The sequence below is a fragment of the Peromyscus eremicus genome, chromosome 1 (assembly GCF_949786415.1).
Source record: "Peromyscus eremicus chromosome 1, PerEre_H2_v1, whole genome shotgun sequence".
Classification (NCBI taxonomy): Eukaryota; Metazoa; Chordata; class Mammalia; order Rodentia; family Cricetidae; genus Peromyscus; species Peromyscus eremicus.
The window spans coordinates 49,295,957-49,311,381 of NC_081416.1; the positions used below are offsets into that span (position 1 = coordinate 49,295,957).

The 15,425-nt window shown below is 38.7% G+C and overlaps 1 protein-coding gene across 1 annotated transcript; it reads right to left on the bottom strand.

The window, feature by feature from the left end:
* Positions 1-14,011: 14,011 nt before the first annotated feature.
* Positions 14,012-14,962, bottom strand: LOC131922648 (olfactory receptor 5AN1-like). Its single transcript, XM_059277787.1, has one exon. It carries the CDS (start codon positions 14,960-14,962, stop codon positions 14,012-14,014), a length of 951 nt encoding a protein of 316 aa, XP_059133770.1.
* Between the last annotated feature and the right edge of the window lie 463 nt (positions 14,963-15,425).

The following is a 15,425-nucleotide window of genomic DNA, read 5'->3' on the forward strand; positions in this document are numbered from 1 at the left end:
CAGAACAAAGATAATATATCAAAGACCTTTGGACAACGTTAGTGCCTACAAAAATTGTCTGAGCCAGGTTTCAATAACGATATTGAGAAATAGTTACTAGAATATCTGCTTCTGTCTCCTATTATTTTTGGAACTCCCACTCAGTCAGATTGCAGATTCTTATTGCTGCATTTCTTTTCTCCACCAAGTGCTGTCTAGAAGACAATGAGGTCCATGAAGGCCTAGAGGAGATTCTCTCCTTAGTGTTAAGTGTTGTGTTCACTCCCATTTGCATCCACCCACAAGTAGAGGTTGAATGTATTTCAACTGGTCCTACTCAACTCTGCATTTGAAATATTACTCTTACTTACTTTCCATTATGGTTTTATGAGCTTGGCCGTCTTTCTGTTTATTCTTAGAATAAACAATATTGTTCCTCAGTTCAGACAAGTTATGTTTAATAAAAGCATTTTGAAATTATAAACTCTCATGAGTAACATTCTTAAATATCAACTTAATTAGTCAATTCAATAAAAATGATTTAAATGTTTGTTACTATCACATTGCAATCTGGTGATTTAGACAGGCACATGTAGTTATACTCTATATAACCCACTATTCCCAGTAAAGACTGAAAAATTATGGACCATTACTTTACTATTAACATTTTTTCTAGACTAATTTATGTAAATGTTGTGACAGAGGGAAGAACAAACATACTCACTCCTTTTATTAGTGTTCTGTGTGTGTTCAGCATCTCCCAAGACAATTTAAAGTAGAAAAGATTCAACTGGATAGACACAGCTTATCCATTCTGATCTAAGAACATGGTCAATTTAATGCAAGGTGGTGAGAATAATAAGTTAAATATGTGTTGCTGAGTGAGAAAATGGGAGTAAAAGAAACTTCAATGGACAGTTAGACCAACACTGCCTGTGTCTGGAGTGGGTGTCTCTGATACCTGCACCGCTAAAGCTAGTGTCTGGGGGACCGCCAGGTGACACAGGAGAGCTTTTTGAAGATTGTGAACTGTCTCAGGGAACTGTGCATGAGTACTCTGTCACATCATAAGACTTGGTTTGTCCTTACAACAAGAAGTCATGGGCCAAAGCTGTGCATCTGAATAGAATATAATTCTTATTATTTCCAAGATATAATCCTGGTAAGCAAAAATGCAGTGAAAAGAGTTCCAGGGAAGGTGGAAGCTGAGATATGTGGACAAGCATGCTCTGCTCTTAGGAAATCTGAAACCCAGTCAATTCTCTGTCTTATCCAGATCTCAATTTCTGGCTTTTAAATCAGAGAGGCTTTATAGATAATCTGATTTGGTCTGAGCTGTCCTCATTATGTCCATTGTTATAAGTAGATAAAGGAAAGTAGAATTTAAGGAATATACTTAAGAATTCAACAACCACCTCTCACCTCAGACACATACCTGATATTTTAAACATAGCATATATTCTTTTCTATGAACAGTATATAATTTGGGTAAGTACAAAGGGAAACTGAGGGAAAACATACAGGGTGTGGGCATTAGGAGAGTGGCTAGGGGAAGGGTGGGAAAGTCTAACCTCATAAAACTTCTTAGATGGTGAGTCCTGTAAAAATGACAGATGTTGAGATAGCTGATTCTAACTGCAAGGCTTACCTTCTGACATTCACACAGACTAGAGATAGACTTCTTGCCACATGTTGAAACTGCCAATATTCCAAATAATTTTCCAGGAAGGCCACTAGTATATTGCTAACCAATGTTTTTGGCCATTAACCTGGCTGTCTACTGGTGAGACAGTGAGAGAGAAACACTGGGGAATCCTCTTAAATGTACAGTTGAGAGCCAAAGTGACAGGGAAAAGCCAATTATAGAAAAACTACAGTCTTTTGCTCTCTGGCATCATGGTTGTCATGGAGATTTTTCTAATAATTGCAGGCCCAGTTTGCCATGGCATCAGTTCTTAACTTCCTCTGTGATCCTATTATGACACCAGATTGTAACTTTACTGACCTTGGAGACATTTGGTCTCCAAAAGACATAAAGATCATCCAGTCCCCAAATGTTAACTTTTGGGAGGCATGCTTGAGCTCTGAGATGTTAAGGGATTCTTCAAACATTTTGACATTAGACGCAGAGCAGCAGAGTTTGGAATTTGCCCAGTTGGGTTTTGGTCTTGCTTTGGTCCAGTATTTCCTCGTTATGCTCCCTTCCCTGTGTTTTGGAACAGTAATGTATATCCTGTATCATTATATGTTGAAAGTATGTAATCTGTTTTTTAATGTTGATTTTACAAGGAATTACAGTTAAGAGATTGCATGAATCTCAGAAGAAACTTTGAACTTTGGACTTTTAAACATTATTGAGACTGTTGATAGACTATGGGGACTTTTGGAGTTGGACTAAATACATTATATTATTACAAGCTTATGTGGTCCAAAGAGTGGAATCTGTTAGTTTAAATCTAATTGGCCCCCATAATCTCATAGGGAGTGGCACTATTAGATGGTGTGCCTCTATTTGAGTAGTTATTGGCATTGTTGAAGAAAGTTCATCACTGTGGGGAGGGCTTTGAGGTTTCCTATGCTCAGGATATCACCCAGTGTCGCAGTTGACTTCCTGTTGCCTACAAGATGTAGAATTCTCAACTACTCCACCAGCATGCCTGCATGCCACCATGCTCCCTGTCTTAATAATGGTCTGAACTTCTGAAATTGTAAGCCACCACCTTAATTAAATATTTTCCTTTATAATAAAAAGAAGATTTTTCTCAAATTAGCACAACTAAATGAAAGCATAACTTGATATTGATAAATATATGCATACAATATAGAAAGCACTTTATTTTATATAGATATGCACACACATTGTCTTAAATATCTGTTGTGAATCAATCAATACAGCACCGCTAACAGACCTGCAGCATATCTAACACATAAGTGAAGAAGCCAAGGCAATAAGTTATCTACCAATTTATGATAAGAAACTGAAATTCAGGACAGAGAATGTCCTATCCCTATCACAATCTTGACTATTGGTATTATACAGTAAAGTTTGCTTTGAGGACTGGTAAGATGTTCATTCAGTAAGGGTGCTTGTATCAAGATTATGACCTGAGCTTTTGGGTGCACATGGAGGGAAGAGAGAACTGGGTCCCAAAGTAGCCCTCTGTCCTACACACACACACACACACACACACACGCACACGCACACGCACACGCACATGCACACGCATGCACGCACGCATGCACGCACGCACGCACGCACACACATACACATCTTTGAGAAAAGAGGGACAGAAAGATTGTAAAATCCAGAGGATGTGAAGGACTATTTAAATGCAGTATTGTCTGGACGTGACATCGCCTTGCACTTATGAACTCATTACAGCTTTAGTTACCTGCACAGATCAAACTAGTCAAATTCCAACAGAGATGGGAAGGCTCAAGGAACCCACCACTAGCTGAAGAGCTTTGGTATCTGAGGAGGCTGGGATAGCAAAACTCAGTTTCCTTCAAGGAATTGTCCCCTGAGAGGTTGCCCACACTTGACTCTACAACCATTCTTATATAAGTATCACTGAATGGACTCAGTGGCGAATACAAAAAGAGAATGAAGGTAGACAGATTCCTTGGGGTAAGATCTAAGAGAAATTAGAGTTGGAACCAATGGTTGATAATTTATTGTAAATATTGTAAAACTCACAAATAAAGAATAAAGAAGGGCATATGGGAAACTCTGGAGGGAAAAATGGAAGGGAGAAATGTAATTATATTATAATCTCAAATATAAAATATTTAATGAGTCTCTGAAAATAATTTGGAAGTATAATGACATAGTTACTAACCATTTTGTCCACTTCTAAGCAGGATGGAAAAACAGTGCCCATTGTTGTTTACACATCATGCTCCTGTTTTAAACCAGAGACATGGAACCACAAACTCTTGTCTGACTTGATATTCCTGGCCAGAAATGACAACTCAGTTTACATAATTACCTGTATTTTCTCCTGGTCCTTTACATTCCCTGAATATTGCAAGAATTTTCTTGGGAATTTATAAATAAACATGTTAGATTTTTTTTTCTCTTTTACTTTTTTGGGAGGCCCACAACTCAGCTCCCAAATAAATCACACACAGAGGCTTATTCTTAATTAAGAATGCCCTGTCTTAGCTTGGGTTATTTCTTGCCAGCTTTCCTTAACTTGTCCCATCTACCTTTTGCCTCTGGGCTTTTTCCCACTCTCTTACTTCTGTAAATCTTTCTCTTACTCCTTGGCTTGCTGTGTAGCTGAGTGACTGGCCTCTAATGTCCTCCTCCTTCTCTGGCTACTTCTTTCTCTCTCTCTCTCTCTCTCTCTCTCTCTCTCTCTCTCTCTCTCTCTCTCTCTCTCTCTCTCTCTCTCTCTCTCTCTCTCTGTGTGTGTGTGTGTGTGTGTGTGTGTGTGTGTGTGTGTGTGTGTGTGTGTTAGGCACAGTAACACAGCTTCACAGAGTTAAACAAATGCAACATAAATAAAAGTAACCACCTTAAAATAATATTCCCCAACATAAACATACCAGATAGAAAAGGAGCTAGTAACAGACCAAAGAAATGATTCCAAGTCCAGCTTTCTGAACCAATGACTTTATTACAAAATGGTATAATTTTCTATAAAAAAAAATTATACCAAAGCATGAGTGACTCTTGAGCAGCAGCATCAACAATGATTCCCCTTCTCCAGAATATTGGAAGAACAAGCAACTGCCTTCCTGGGGAGTTCCAGTCCCTAAACAGCCATGCACATCCTATATACTCCAGACTGAAAAACCAACCATGTGTAATGTTCTAAGAAACTGAGGGAAAGAGACTGGTGACTATAATCTCAGATAAGGGTCTTATTATGCCCTGTTTCAAGATGAAGTTTGCTTGCATGTTTTGATTGTCTGTTCACTTGTTTGTGGCATAGTCTCATTCTGTAGCCCAGGCTGAGATGGAACTATGTGGCTCAGGTTGGACTAAAGTCTGTGGAAATCCTCCTGCCTTATTTTTTTCTGTTTATTTTTTTCCTAAATATTACATCCTGATCATAGTTTTTCCCTCTCCACTAGATGTACTCCTCTTCTGTTTCTCTTCAGAAAACAGCAGGCCTCCCAGGGATATAAACCAAACACTATAAGACTGGGCATATACCCTCTTGTCAAAGCTGGACAAGGCAACCCATAGGAGGAAAGGTCCCTAAAAGCAGGAAAAAGGGTCAGAGACAGGCCCCATTCCCACTGTTAGGAGTCCCCAAGAAAACCAAGCTATACAACTATAATGTATATGCAGAGGACCTAGCTCACACACATACAGGCTCTCTGCTTGTCACTAGTCTCTGTGAGCCACTATGAGCCCACTTAGTTGATTCTGTGGACAATATTCTTGTTCCCCCTGCCTTATTAATGCTGAAATTATAGGTGTAAACCATTCCTCTTGGCTCTGGAAGAATATTAACATTCTATCCTTTTCATTTCTGTGGACATGTTTATCACTGTACTACTGCAAATATTTAGTTCCCATGACTGTGAACCGAGGTATTGTGTAAGGCAATTCTGCATCATGATGGTGAAGGTCAGCTAGGGAAAACAGCTCCCTTGCAATACTGGGAAACATCAGCTTGAAGTTTTAGTTATTATACTACAATCATTACATCACTCTCTTAAAAACAAGCCATGATGGGACACTAAGTACTGAACATACATAGACAATAAGAAAAAATGTGTCAATGTGTCAAGGGTTGTTAATCTCAGCAACTGAATGTCCAATGACTATATTACAATGAATTCTCACAAGCCTTCTTAGAATAAATTTGAGCAGATGCCTGAAATATCAGTGTATATTTTATGTACTGATCTGGTTGGCAATATCGACCCAGGGCAAGCTTCTGGATGTAATATAGAAGAGTAAGAGAGATAGGGTCCCATCTTCTCATACACTGCTATTGATCCATAAGATACCGCTATAGGTCATGACTTTTCAAGATGCCAGAAATCATTAGAACACCAAAGAATTGGCACTGAGGAAACCCTGTATTTTTCACCATTTTTCTTCAGGATTCAAACTCCCACTTTTATGTTTGACCTAAAGTTTATTAAGTGGCTGGCAGTGATTTCTTTAACAAAATCAAGCTGTTTCTTACTAGTCTTCCTCAAAGGTACAATAAAGTCAACATGTGCTTTCTTTCTTTCTATTTTTTTTAAAAAAAATCTTTTATTCATGCCACATACCAACCACAGATCCCCCTTTCATCCCGCCTCCCACTCACCCAGCCTTCCCCCTCCGCCCACCCCCCATCCCCTCTTCTGAAAAGGTATGGCCTCCCATGGGGAGTCAGCAAAGACCAGCACATTCAGCTGAGGCAGGTCCAAGCCCCTCCCCCGTATCAAGGCTGTGCAAGGTGTCCCACCATAGGCAATGGGCTCCAAAAAGACAGTTCATGTACCAGAGATAGTTCCTATTCCCACTGTCAGGGGCCCCTCAAATAGAACAAGCTACACAACTGTCTCTCCCATGCAGAGGGCCCAGATCCAGTCCCATGCAGGCTCCACAGCTGTCGATCCAAAGTTCATGCATTTCCACTAGTTTGGCTGATCATCTCTATAGTTTTTACCATCATAACCTTGATGTCCCTTGCTCATAGAATCCCTCTTCTCTCTCATCAATTGGACTCCAGGAGCTCAGCCTGGCATCTGACCGTGGATCTCTGCATCTGCTTCCATCAGTCACTGGATGAGAGCTCTATGATGACAGTTAGGAAATTCAGCCATCTGATCACCAGAGTAGGCCAGTTCAGGCACCCTCTCGATTATTGCCAGTAGTCTAAGATGGGTCATCCTTGTGGATTCCTGGGAACTTCCTAGCACTCTGTTTCTCCGTATTCCCATGATGTCTTCATTTATCATGGTATGTCTTTCCTTGCTCTCCCATTCTGTCCCTATTCCATCTCAAACCTCCTGTTCCTCTATGTTCTCATGTCCCATCCCTTGCCCTCAATTACCCCCCACCCCCAGTTTGCGCATGTAAATCTCATCTATTTCTCCTTCGCTGTGCGATCCATGCACCCTTCCTAGGGTCCTCCCTGCGAGCTAGTCTCCTTGGAGCTGTGGGTTACAGTCTGGTTATTCTTTGCTTTACATCTAGTATCCACTTATGAGTGAGTACATACCATGTTTGTCCTTCTGAGTCTGGGTTACCTCACTCAGGATGATATTTTCTAGTTCCATCCATTTGCCTGCACATTTCATGATATCATTGTTTATACTGCTGAGTAGTACTCCACTGTGTATATGTACCACATCTTCTTTATCGATTCTTTGGTTGAGGGGCATCTAGGTTGTTTCCAGTTCTGGCTATTATGAATAATGCTGCTATGAACATAGTTGAGCAAGTTTCCTTGTGGTGTGATTGAGCATTCCTTGGGTATATGCCCAAGATTCTTAAGGTAGAGTGATTCCCAATTTTCTTAGAAACCACCATACTGATTTCCAAAGTGGTTATATAAGTTTGCACTCCCACCAACAGTGGAGGAGTGTTCCCCTTGCTCCACATCCTCTCCAACATAAGCTGTTATGAGTTTTTTGGATCTTAGGCATTCTGACAGGTGTAAGATGGTATCTCAGAGTATTTTTGACCTGCATTTCCTTGATGACTAAGGATGTTGAGCAATTTCTGAAATGTCTTTCAGCCATTTGAGATTCTTCTGTTGAGAATTCTCTGTTTAGCTCTGTAGCTCATTTTTTGATTGGACTGTTTGGTATTTTGAAGTCTAGTTTCTTGAGTTCTTTATATATTTTGGAGATCTGCCCTCTGTCAGATATAGGGTTGGTGAAAATCTTTTCCTGCTGGGGGATGTCTTTCTGTATGTTGTGAATATGTGTTACTCTGGTTGGTTGATAAATAAAGATGCATTGGCCTATGGCAAGGCAGCTTAGAGGCAGGCAGAAATCCAAGGGATAGACAGAAAGAGAGATAGGAAGAAGGCAAGGGAGATGCCAGCCGCAGCTGAAGAAACAATATGCCATGGAACACTTGGCAAAATATAGATGAATAGAAATGGGTTAATTTAAGTTATAAGAGCTAGCTAGCAAGAGGCCTGCCATAGGCCATGAAATTGGTAATTAATATATGCCTCTGAGTAATTATTTTATAAGCTGCCCTAAGAAACCTTCTGATTACATTTTGGGTGACTGTCCAGGCAGCCAGCTGTCTCTGTCATTCTAGATTTTTGGAAGTTGCTTACAATGCTCTTCCTGTTTACTTAGGTAATATTATATCCTTCTGGGTTCTTTGATATAGTAGAAGACTAGATAGTTATAATTTTCTTTAGTCATGATAAAAGATAAATTAGATATGAAACTTTAGACTCACAAATATAGGATAGATGAGAGAATATTTTCTTTAATTTTGCCAAATACAGATATATTGGAAATTGTAACTGTAATTCTTGCTTGATAACTGTTCTATTATATGTAATTTTACTACGTTAAAGTTAAAAACATCCTTTTTGATTAGACACAAAAGGGGAGGTGCTGGGGGATATCTTTCTGTATGCTGTGAATATGTGTTTCTCTGAAAGGTTGATAAATAAAATGCTGATTGGCCAGTAGTCAGATAGGAAGTATAGGTGGGGGAGGCAGACGAGGAGAATTCTGGGAAGAGGACGGGCTGAATCAGGGGTCGCCAGCCAGACATAGAGAAAGCAAGATGACAAGGCAGAACTGAGAAAAGGTACCAAGCCATATGGCTAAACATAGATAAGAATTATAAGTTAATTTAAGTGTAAGAGCTAGACAGTAATAAGCCTGAGCTAATGACCAAGCAATTATAATTAATATAAGCTTCTGAATGATTATTCTATAAGCAGGCCACGGAACTGCAGGGGCTTGGAGGGACCCAAGAAACTTCCAACTACATTTTCCCATTCTGTAAGCTGTCATTTTTGTCTTATTTACCATATCCTTTACCTTACAGAAGCTTCTCAGTTTCAGGAGGTCCCATTTATTGATTGTTGCTCTCAGTTTCTGGACTACTGCTGTTATATTTAAGAAGTGGTCTCCTGTGCAAATGCATTCAAAGCTACTTCCTACTTTCTCTTCTATCAGGTTCAGTGTAACTGGATATATGTTGAGGTCTTTGATTCACTTGGACTTGAGTTTTTACATAGTGATAGATATGGATCTATTTGCAATCTTCTACATGTTGATATCCAGTTATGCCAGCACCATTTGTTGAAGATACTTTCTTTTTTCCAAGGTACAGTCTTGGCTGTTTTGTCAAAAATCAGGTGTTCATAGGTGTGTGGATTAATGTCAGGGTCTTCAACTTGATTTCATTGGTCCACATGTCGGTTTTTATGCCAGTACCAAGTTGTTTTTATTACTATAGCTCTATAGTAGAGCTTGAAGTCAGGGATGATGATGCCTCCAAAGGTGGCTTTATTGTACAAAATTATTTTGGCTGTCCTGGGTTTTTTTGTTTTTCCATATGAAGTTGAGTATTGTTCTTTCCAGGTCTGTGAAGAATTGTGTTGAGTTTTTGATAGAGATTGCATTGAATCTGTAGATTGCTTTTGATAAGATTGCCATTTTTATTATGTTGATTTTACCTATCATGAGCATGGGAGATCTTTCCATTTTCTGGTATCTTCTTCAATTTCTTTCTTCAAAGACTTAAAGTTCTTGTCATACAGGTCTTTCACTTGCTTAGTTAGAATTACCCCAAGGTATTTTATATTATTTGTGGCTATTGTCAAGGGTAATGTTTCTCTGATTTCTTTCTCAGCCAGTTTATCATTTGTAGAGAGGAGAGATACTGGTTGGTTGGTTTGTTTGTTTGTTTGATTGTTTGTTTTTAATTTAATCTTGTATCCTGCCACATTACTGAAGGTGTTTATCAGATGTAGGAGTTCCCTGGTAGAATTTTTGGGGTCACTTATGTATACTATCATATTGTCTGAAAATAGTGAAAGTTTGACTTCTTCCTTTCTACTTTTTATCCCCTTGATCTCCTTTTGTTGTATTATTGCTATAGCTACAATTTCAAGTACTATGTTGAATAGATATGGGAAGAGTGAACAGCCTTGTCTTGTTCCTGATTTTAGTGGAATCACTTTGAGTTTCTCTCCATTTAGTTTGATGTTGGCTGTTGACTTGCTGTAAATTGCCTTTATTATGTTTAGGCATGTTTCTTGTATTCCTGTTGTCTCCAAGACCGTTATCATCAAGGAGTGCTGGATTTTGTCAAAGGCTTTTTCAGCATTAAATGAGATGATCATGTGGGTTTTTTTTCTTTCAGATTGTTTATATGGTGTATTACATTGACAGAGTTTCATATGTTGAGCCATCCATGTATCTCTGGGATGAAGCCTACTTGATCATGGTGGACAATTTTTTTTATGTGTTTTTAGATTCAGTTTGCCAGTATTTTATTGAGTATTTTTGCATCAATGTTCATGAGGGAGATTGGTCTGTAATTATCTTTCTTTGATGCATCTTTGTGTGGTTTGGGTATCAGGGTAACTGTAGCCTCATACAAAGAATTTGACGGTATTCCTTCTGTTTCGATTGTATAAAACAGTTTGAAGAGTATTGGTACTAGCTCTTCTTTGAAATTCTGGTAGAATTCTGTGCTGAAACAATCTGGACCTAGGCTTTTTTTAGGTGGGAGAATTTTAATGACAGTTTCTATTTCTTTAGGAGTTATAAGTCTATTTAAATTGTTTATCTGGTCTTGATTTAAATTTGGTATGTGGCACCTATCCAGAAAATTATCTACTTCTTTTAGATTTTCCAGTTTTGTGGAGTACAGGTTTTTGAAGTATGACCTGTTGATTCTCTAGATTTCCTCAGTGTCTATTGTTATGTCTCCCTTTTTATTTCTGATTTTGTTAATTTGGATGTTCTCTCTTTGCCTTTTGGTTAGTTTGGATAAGGGCTTGTCTATCTTGTTGATTTTCTCAAAGAATCAACTCTTTGTTTCATTGATTCTTTCTGTTGTTCTCTTTGTTTATGTTTTATTGATTTCAGCTCTCAAATTGATTATTTCCTGGCATCTATTTCTCCTGGGTGAGTTTGCTTCTTTTTGTTCTAGAGCTTTAAGGTGTGGTGTTAAATTGCTAGTGTGATATTTCTCCAACTTCTTTATATGGGCATTTAGTGCCATGAATTTTCTTCTTAGCACTGCTTTCATAGTGTCCCATAAGTTTGGGTATGTAGTATATTCATTTTCATTGATTCTAGGAAGTCTTTAACTTCTTTATTTCTTCCTTGACCCATTGGTGATTCAGTTGAGCATTATTCAGTTTCCATGCAATTGCAGGATTTCTGTAATTTTTGTTGTTGTTGAAATTTAACATTAAGCCATGGTAGTCTGATAAAATACAGGAGGTTGTTCTAATTTTTTTGTATCTGATGAGATTTGCTTTGTGACTGCGAATGTGGTCAATTTTAGAGAAGGTTCCATGGGGTGCTGAGAAGAAGGTATATTCTTTTGTGTTAGGGTGGAATGTTCTGTAGATATCTGTTAAGTCCATTTGAGTCATAACATCTGTTAGATCTCTTATTTCTCTGTTAAGTTTCTGTCTGGCAGATCTGTCCATTGGTGAGAGTGAGGTGTTTAAGTCTCCCACTATTAGTGTGTGAGGTTTGATGTGTGATTTAAGCTTTAGTAATGTTTCTTTTACATATGTGGGTGCCCTTGTTTTGGGGACAAAAATATTCATAATTAAGACATTATCTTGAAGGATTTTTCCTGTAATGAATATGTAATGTCCTTCCCAATCTCTTTTGATCAATTTTAGTCTGAAGTCTATTTTGTTAGATATTAACATAGCTATACCAGCTTGCTTCTCAAGTCCATTTGATTGGAAAGTCTTTCCCCAGCCTTTACTCTGAGGTAGTGTCTGTCTTTGAAGTTGAGGTGTGTTCCTTGTATGCAGCAGAAGGATGGATCCTGTTTTTTTTATCCATTCTGTTAGCCTTTGTCTTTTATAGGCAAATTGAGTCCATTGATATCAAAGGATATTAATGACCAGTGATTGTTAATTCCTGTTATCTTTTGTGGATAGTGTGTTTCCATTCTTTGGGATTTGCTGCTACAAGGTTATCTATTGCTTGTGTTTTTGTGAGTGCATCTAAATACCTTAGGTTGAAATTTTCTTTCTAGTACGTTTTGTAGGGCTGGATTTGTGGATAGTTTTTTTTTTTTAATCTAGCTTTGTCTTGTGCACTCTGTCTATGGTGATTGAAAGTTTTGCTGGGTATAGTAGTGTGTGCTGGCATCCGTGGTCTCTTAATGTCTACATTACATCTGTCCAGGACCTTCTGACTTCAGAGTCTCCATTGAGAAGTCAGGTACTATTCTGATGGGTCTGCCTTTATAAGTCATTTGGCCTTTTTCCTTTGCTGCTCTTAATATTCTTTCTTTATTATGTATGTTTAGTGGTTTGATTATTATGTGGCAAGGAAACTTGGGGGGGTCTAGTCTATCTGGTGTTCTATAAACTTCTTGTATCTTCATAGGCATTTCCTTCTTTAAGTTAGGAAAATTTTCTTCTATGATTTTGTAGAATATATTTTCTGTGCCTTTGAGTTGGTTTTCTTCTCCTTCTTCTATCCCTATTATTCTTAGGTTTGGCCTTTTCATGGTGTCCTAGATTCCCTGGATGTTTTGTGTTATGACCTTTTTGGCTTTAGTGTTTTCTTATACTGACAAATCTATTTCCTCTATTGTATCCTCCATGCCAGAGATTCTTTCTTCCATCTCTTGTATTCTGTTGGTTATACTTGCTTCTGTAGTTCATTTACTAAGATTTTTTATTTCCAGCATTCTCTTGCTTTGTGTGTTCTTTATTGTTTCTATTTCAATTTTCAGGTCTTGAACTGTTTTCTTGGCTTTTTTTAAGGGATTTATTGGTTTCTTCCAATCTTTTTGTTTGTCTTTTCCTCAATTTCTTTAAGGGAACTTTTCATTTCATCTTTAAAGGCCTCTATCATCTTCATAAAGTTATTTTTAAGATCTCTTTCTTCTGTTTCTTCCACGTTGTGATATTCAGGTCTTGCTGTTATATAACCACTAGTTTCTAGTGGTGCCATATTGCTATTTACGTTGTATGTATTTTGCACTAGTGTCTATCCATCTCTTCCTCCAATAGGTGCAAGAAGTCTGTGTTTCTGAGGGAGCTGCTCTTGGTCCACTTTGTGCTAACTGTGTCTGTGTCTCAGAGGGCCACTCTTGGTCCAATCAGGGCTCTTGGTCCAATCAGGGTTGGCAGATTCTGTGTCTCATGGAGCCACTCTTGGTCCTATCAGAGCTCTTGATCCTCTTGGTCTAATCAGAGCTCTTGGTCCAATCAGAGCTGGTGGATTCTGTGTCTTGGGGAGCCCCTGGGGTCACAGGGGCATGGGTGGGTTTGGGGTAGGAAGTGGGTCTTGTAGATTGCAGGGCCCAGTCTAATGTGGGTATTGGTGAGGATGCCTGCCCACAGGATTCTTCTCTTCTGGCCTGCACCTGGGGCAATAATGGGTGGGAGAAGGAGGCATGTGTCATGCCCAGAGGGCCTGTGTCCTAGGGCACTTTATTTCTTTCAAACACACCTGATCAGTATCACAGAAAATACAGTGGTCATGGTCTGGTCTTTATTACACTACATCAAGCTATTTATGAAAGAAGATTGGTAAACTCTGGGGTCAGGGAATCTGTCAGGAATCTTCTCAAGAGGGATAGCCTTGTAATTTAACAGTTTTCATCCTTGCACAAGTTTCTCAACTTGATATTTCTCAAATACCTATACATAGAATAATTAATGATGAGATGGCCACTTTGTAACCTGGAAATTATGACCCTACTGGTCCTAAATATAATGCATTTCCATGGCATCAAATCAATTGTTGGTTTATATTGGCATGTAGTCTGTATCAAAGTCGTCTTTATCCAAAGTGCCATGGACTTTGTAGTGTTGCAGTAATGTGCACATGATTGCCGATAACAGTAACTCTGACATGACATTGTGTTGAAATCTTCTTATCTATGACCTTGGCTGCAGATTGTCTTCTTCTGCAACCTCTTCCTGGCATCTTTAATTTCCTTGTTCCTCAGACTATATATCAAAGGATTCAACATGGGAATCACCACAGTGTAGAAGACAGATGTAAACCTGTCAAAGCTGGAGGAGCCACCAGAGCTGGAACTCAAATAGACAATGATACCAGAAATATAGAAGAGGGAAACAGCTGTCAGGTGAGAAGCACAGGTGTTAAATGCCTTAGACCTGCCTTTAGCTGAAGTGATCTTCATGATTGACAAGACTATATAGCCATAGGATATCATGATGACTAAGGCATTTGTAAGCCCAAACAATACTGTTAATATAGCAAGCAGGACCTTTGCAAAGAAAGCATCACTGCAGGATAGATTTAACAGCTGTGATATGTCACAGAAGAAATGTCTGATGACATTAGGTCCACAGAAGTGGAGCTGCAGCAAGGCACATATCTGAGATGAAGAACCTATGAGTCCTGCTGTATAACTTGCCAGCACCATGCGAGCACAGAGGGTGGGTGACATGATTGATGAATAGAGAAGTGGGTTACAAATGGCAGCATACCTGTCATAGGCCATGGCTGTCATGAGGCAGCATTCACACAGCGCCATAGTGGAAAAGATGAAGTATTGAACTATGCAGCCTACATAGCTGATAGTCTGTCTTTCCTGGAAGAAGTTGGAAAGCATCTTGGGGACTGTTGAGGTGATATAGCAGAGGTCTATAAAAGACAGATTACTGAGGAAGAAATACATGGGAGTGTGGAGGTGAGAATCAATCCTTATTAAAACAAGAAGGAACAGGTTCCAGGTCAGTGTTGTAATGTAAAGGATGAGGAATATAACAAAGAGCAGTGCTATGACTTGGGGGAAATCTGAGAATCCCAGGAGGATGAACTGGGTGATCTTGGTAATATTTCCTCCCCCAGTCATTACTTCTGTGCTCCTGTTCCTAAAATAAGAAAGGAAATAGGACAATGCTTGCTGACTCAAGTGGCATTTCAGCATTGTCTCAATGAGAGACAGCTTAAACTTGAGTAACAACTTCTTAATACAATGCCTAAGAAATGATATGATCACACACACATGAACATGTAAACATATACACAAGTATATTCATAAACCAGTGTATACACACACATGTGAGTACACACACACACACACACACACACACACTCACATACATACACAGACTTGGATCATACTGTCATGATTTGTAATTCTGACACATTTTTGTGGAGCAATAACATATGTCCCTAGTGAAGTTATGAAATCAGTCTTCCTATGAAATGGTCATATGAAGAACTCCAAAATATATTTTAAGATTTCATTTCCTGACATCAGTTTAAACTTCTTTTACTGTTAAAACTTATCTGTCCTATTTATAATAATTTCC

Bases quoted from the DNA above. Each gene is read 5' to 3' on its own strand.
- LOC131922648 (XM_059277787.1), bottom strand. From the start codon at position 14,962: ATGACTGGGGGAGGAAATATTACCAAGATCACCCAGTTCATCCTCCTG.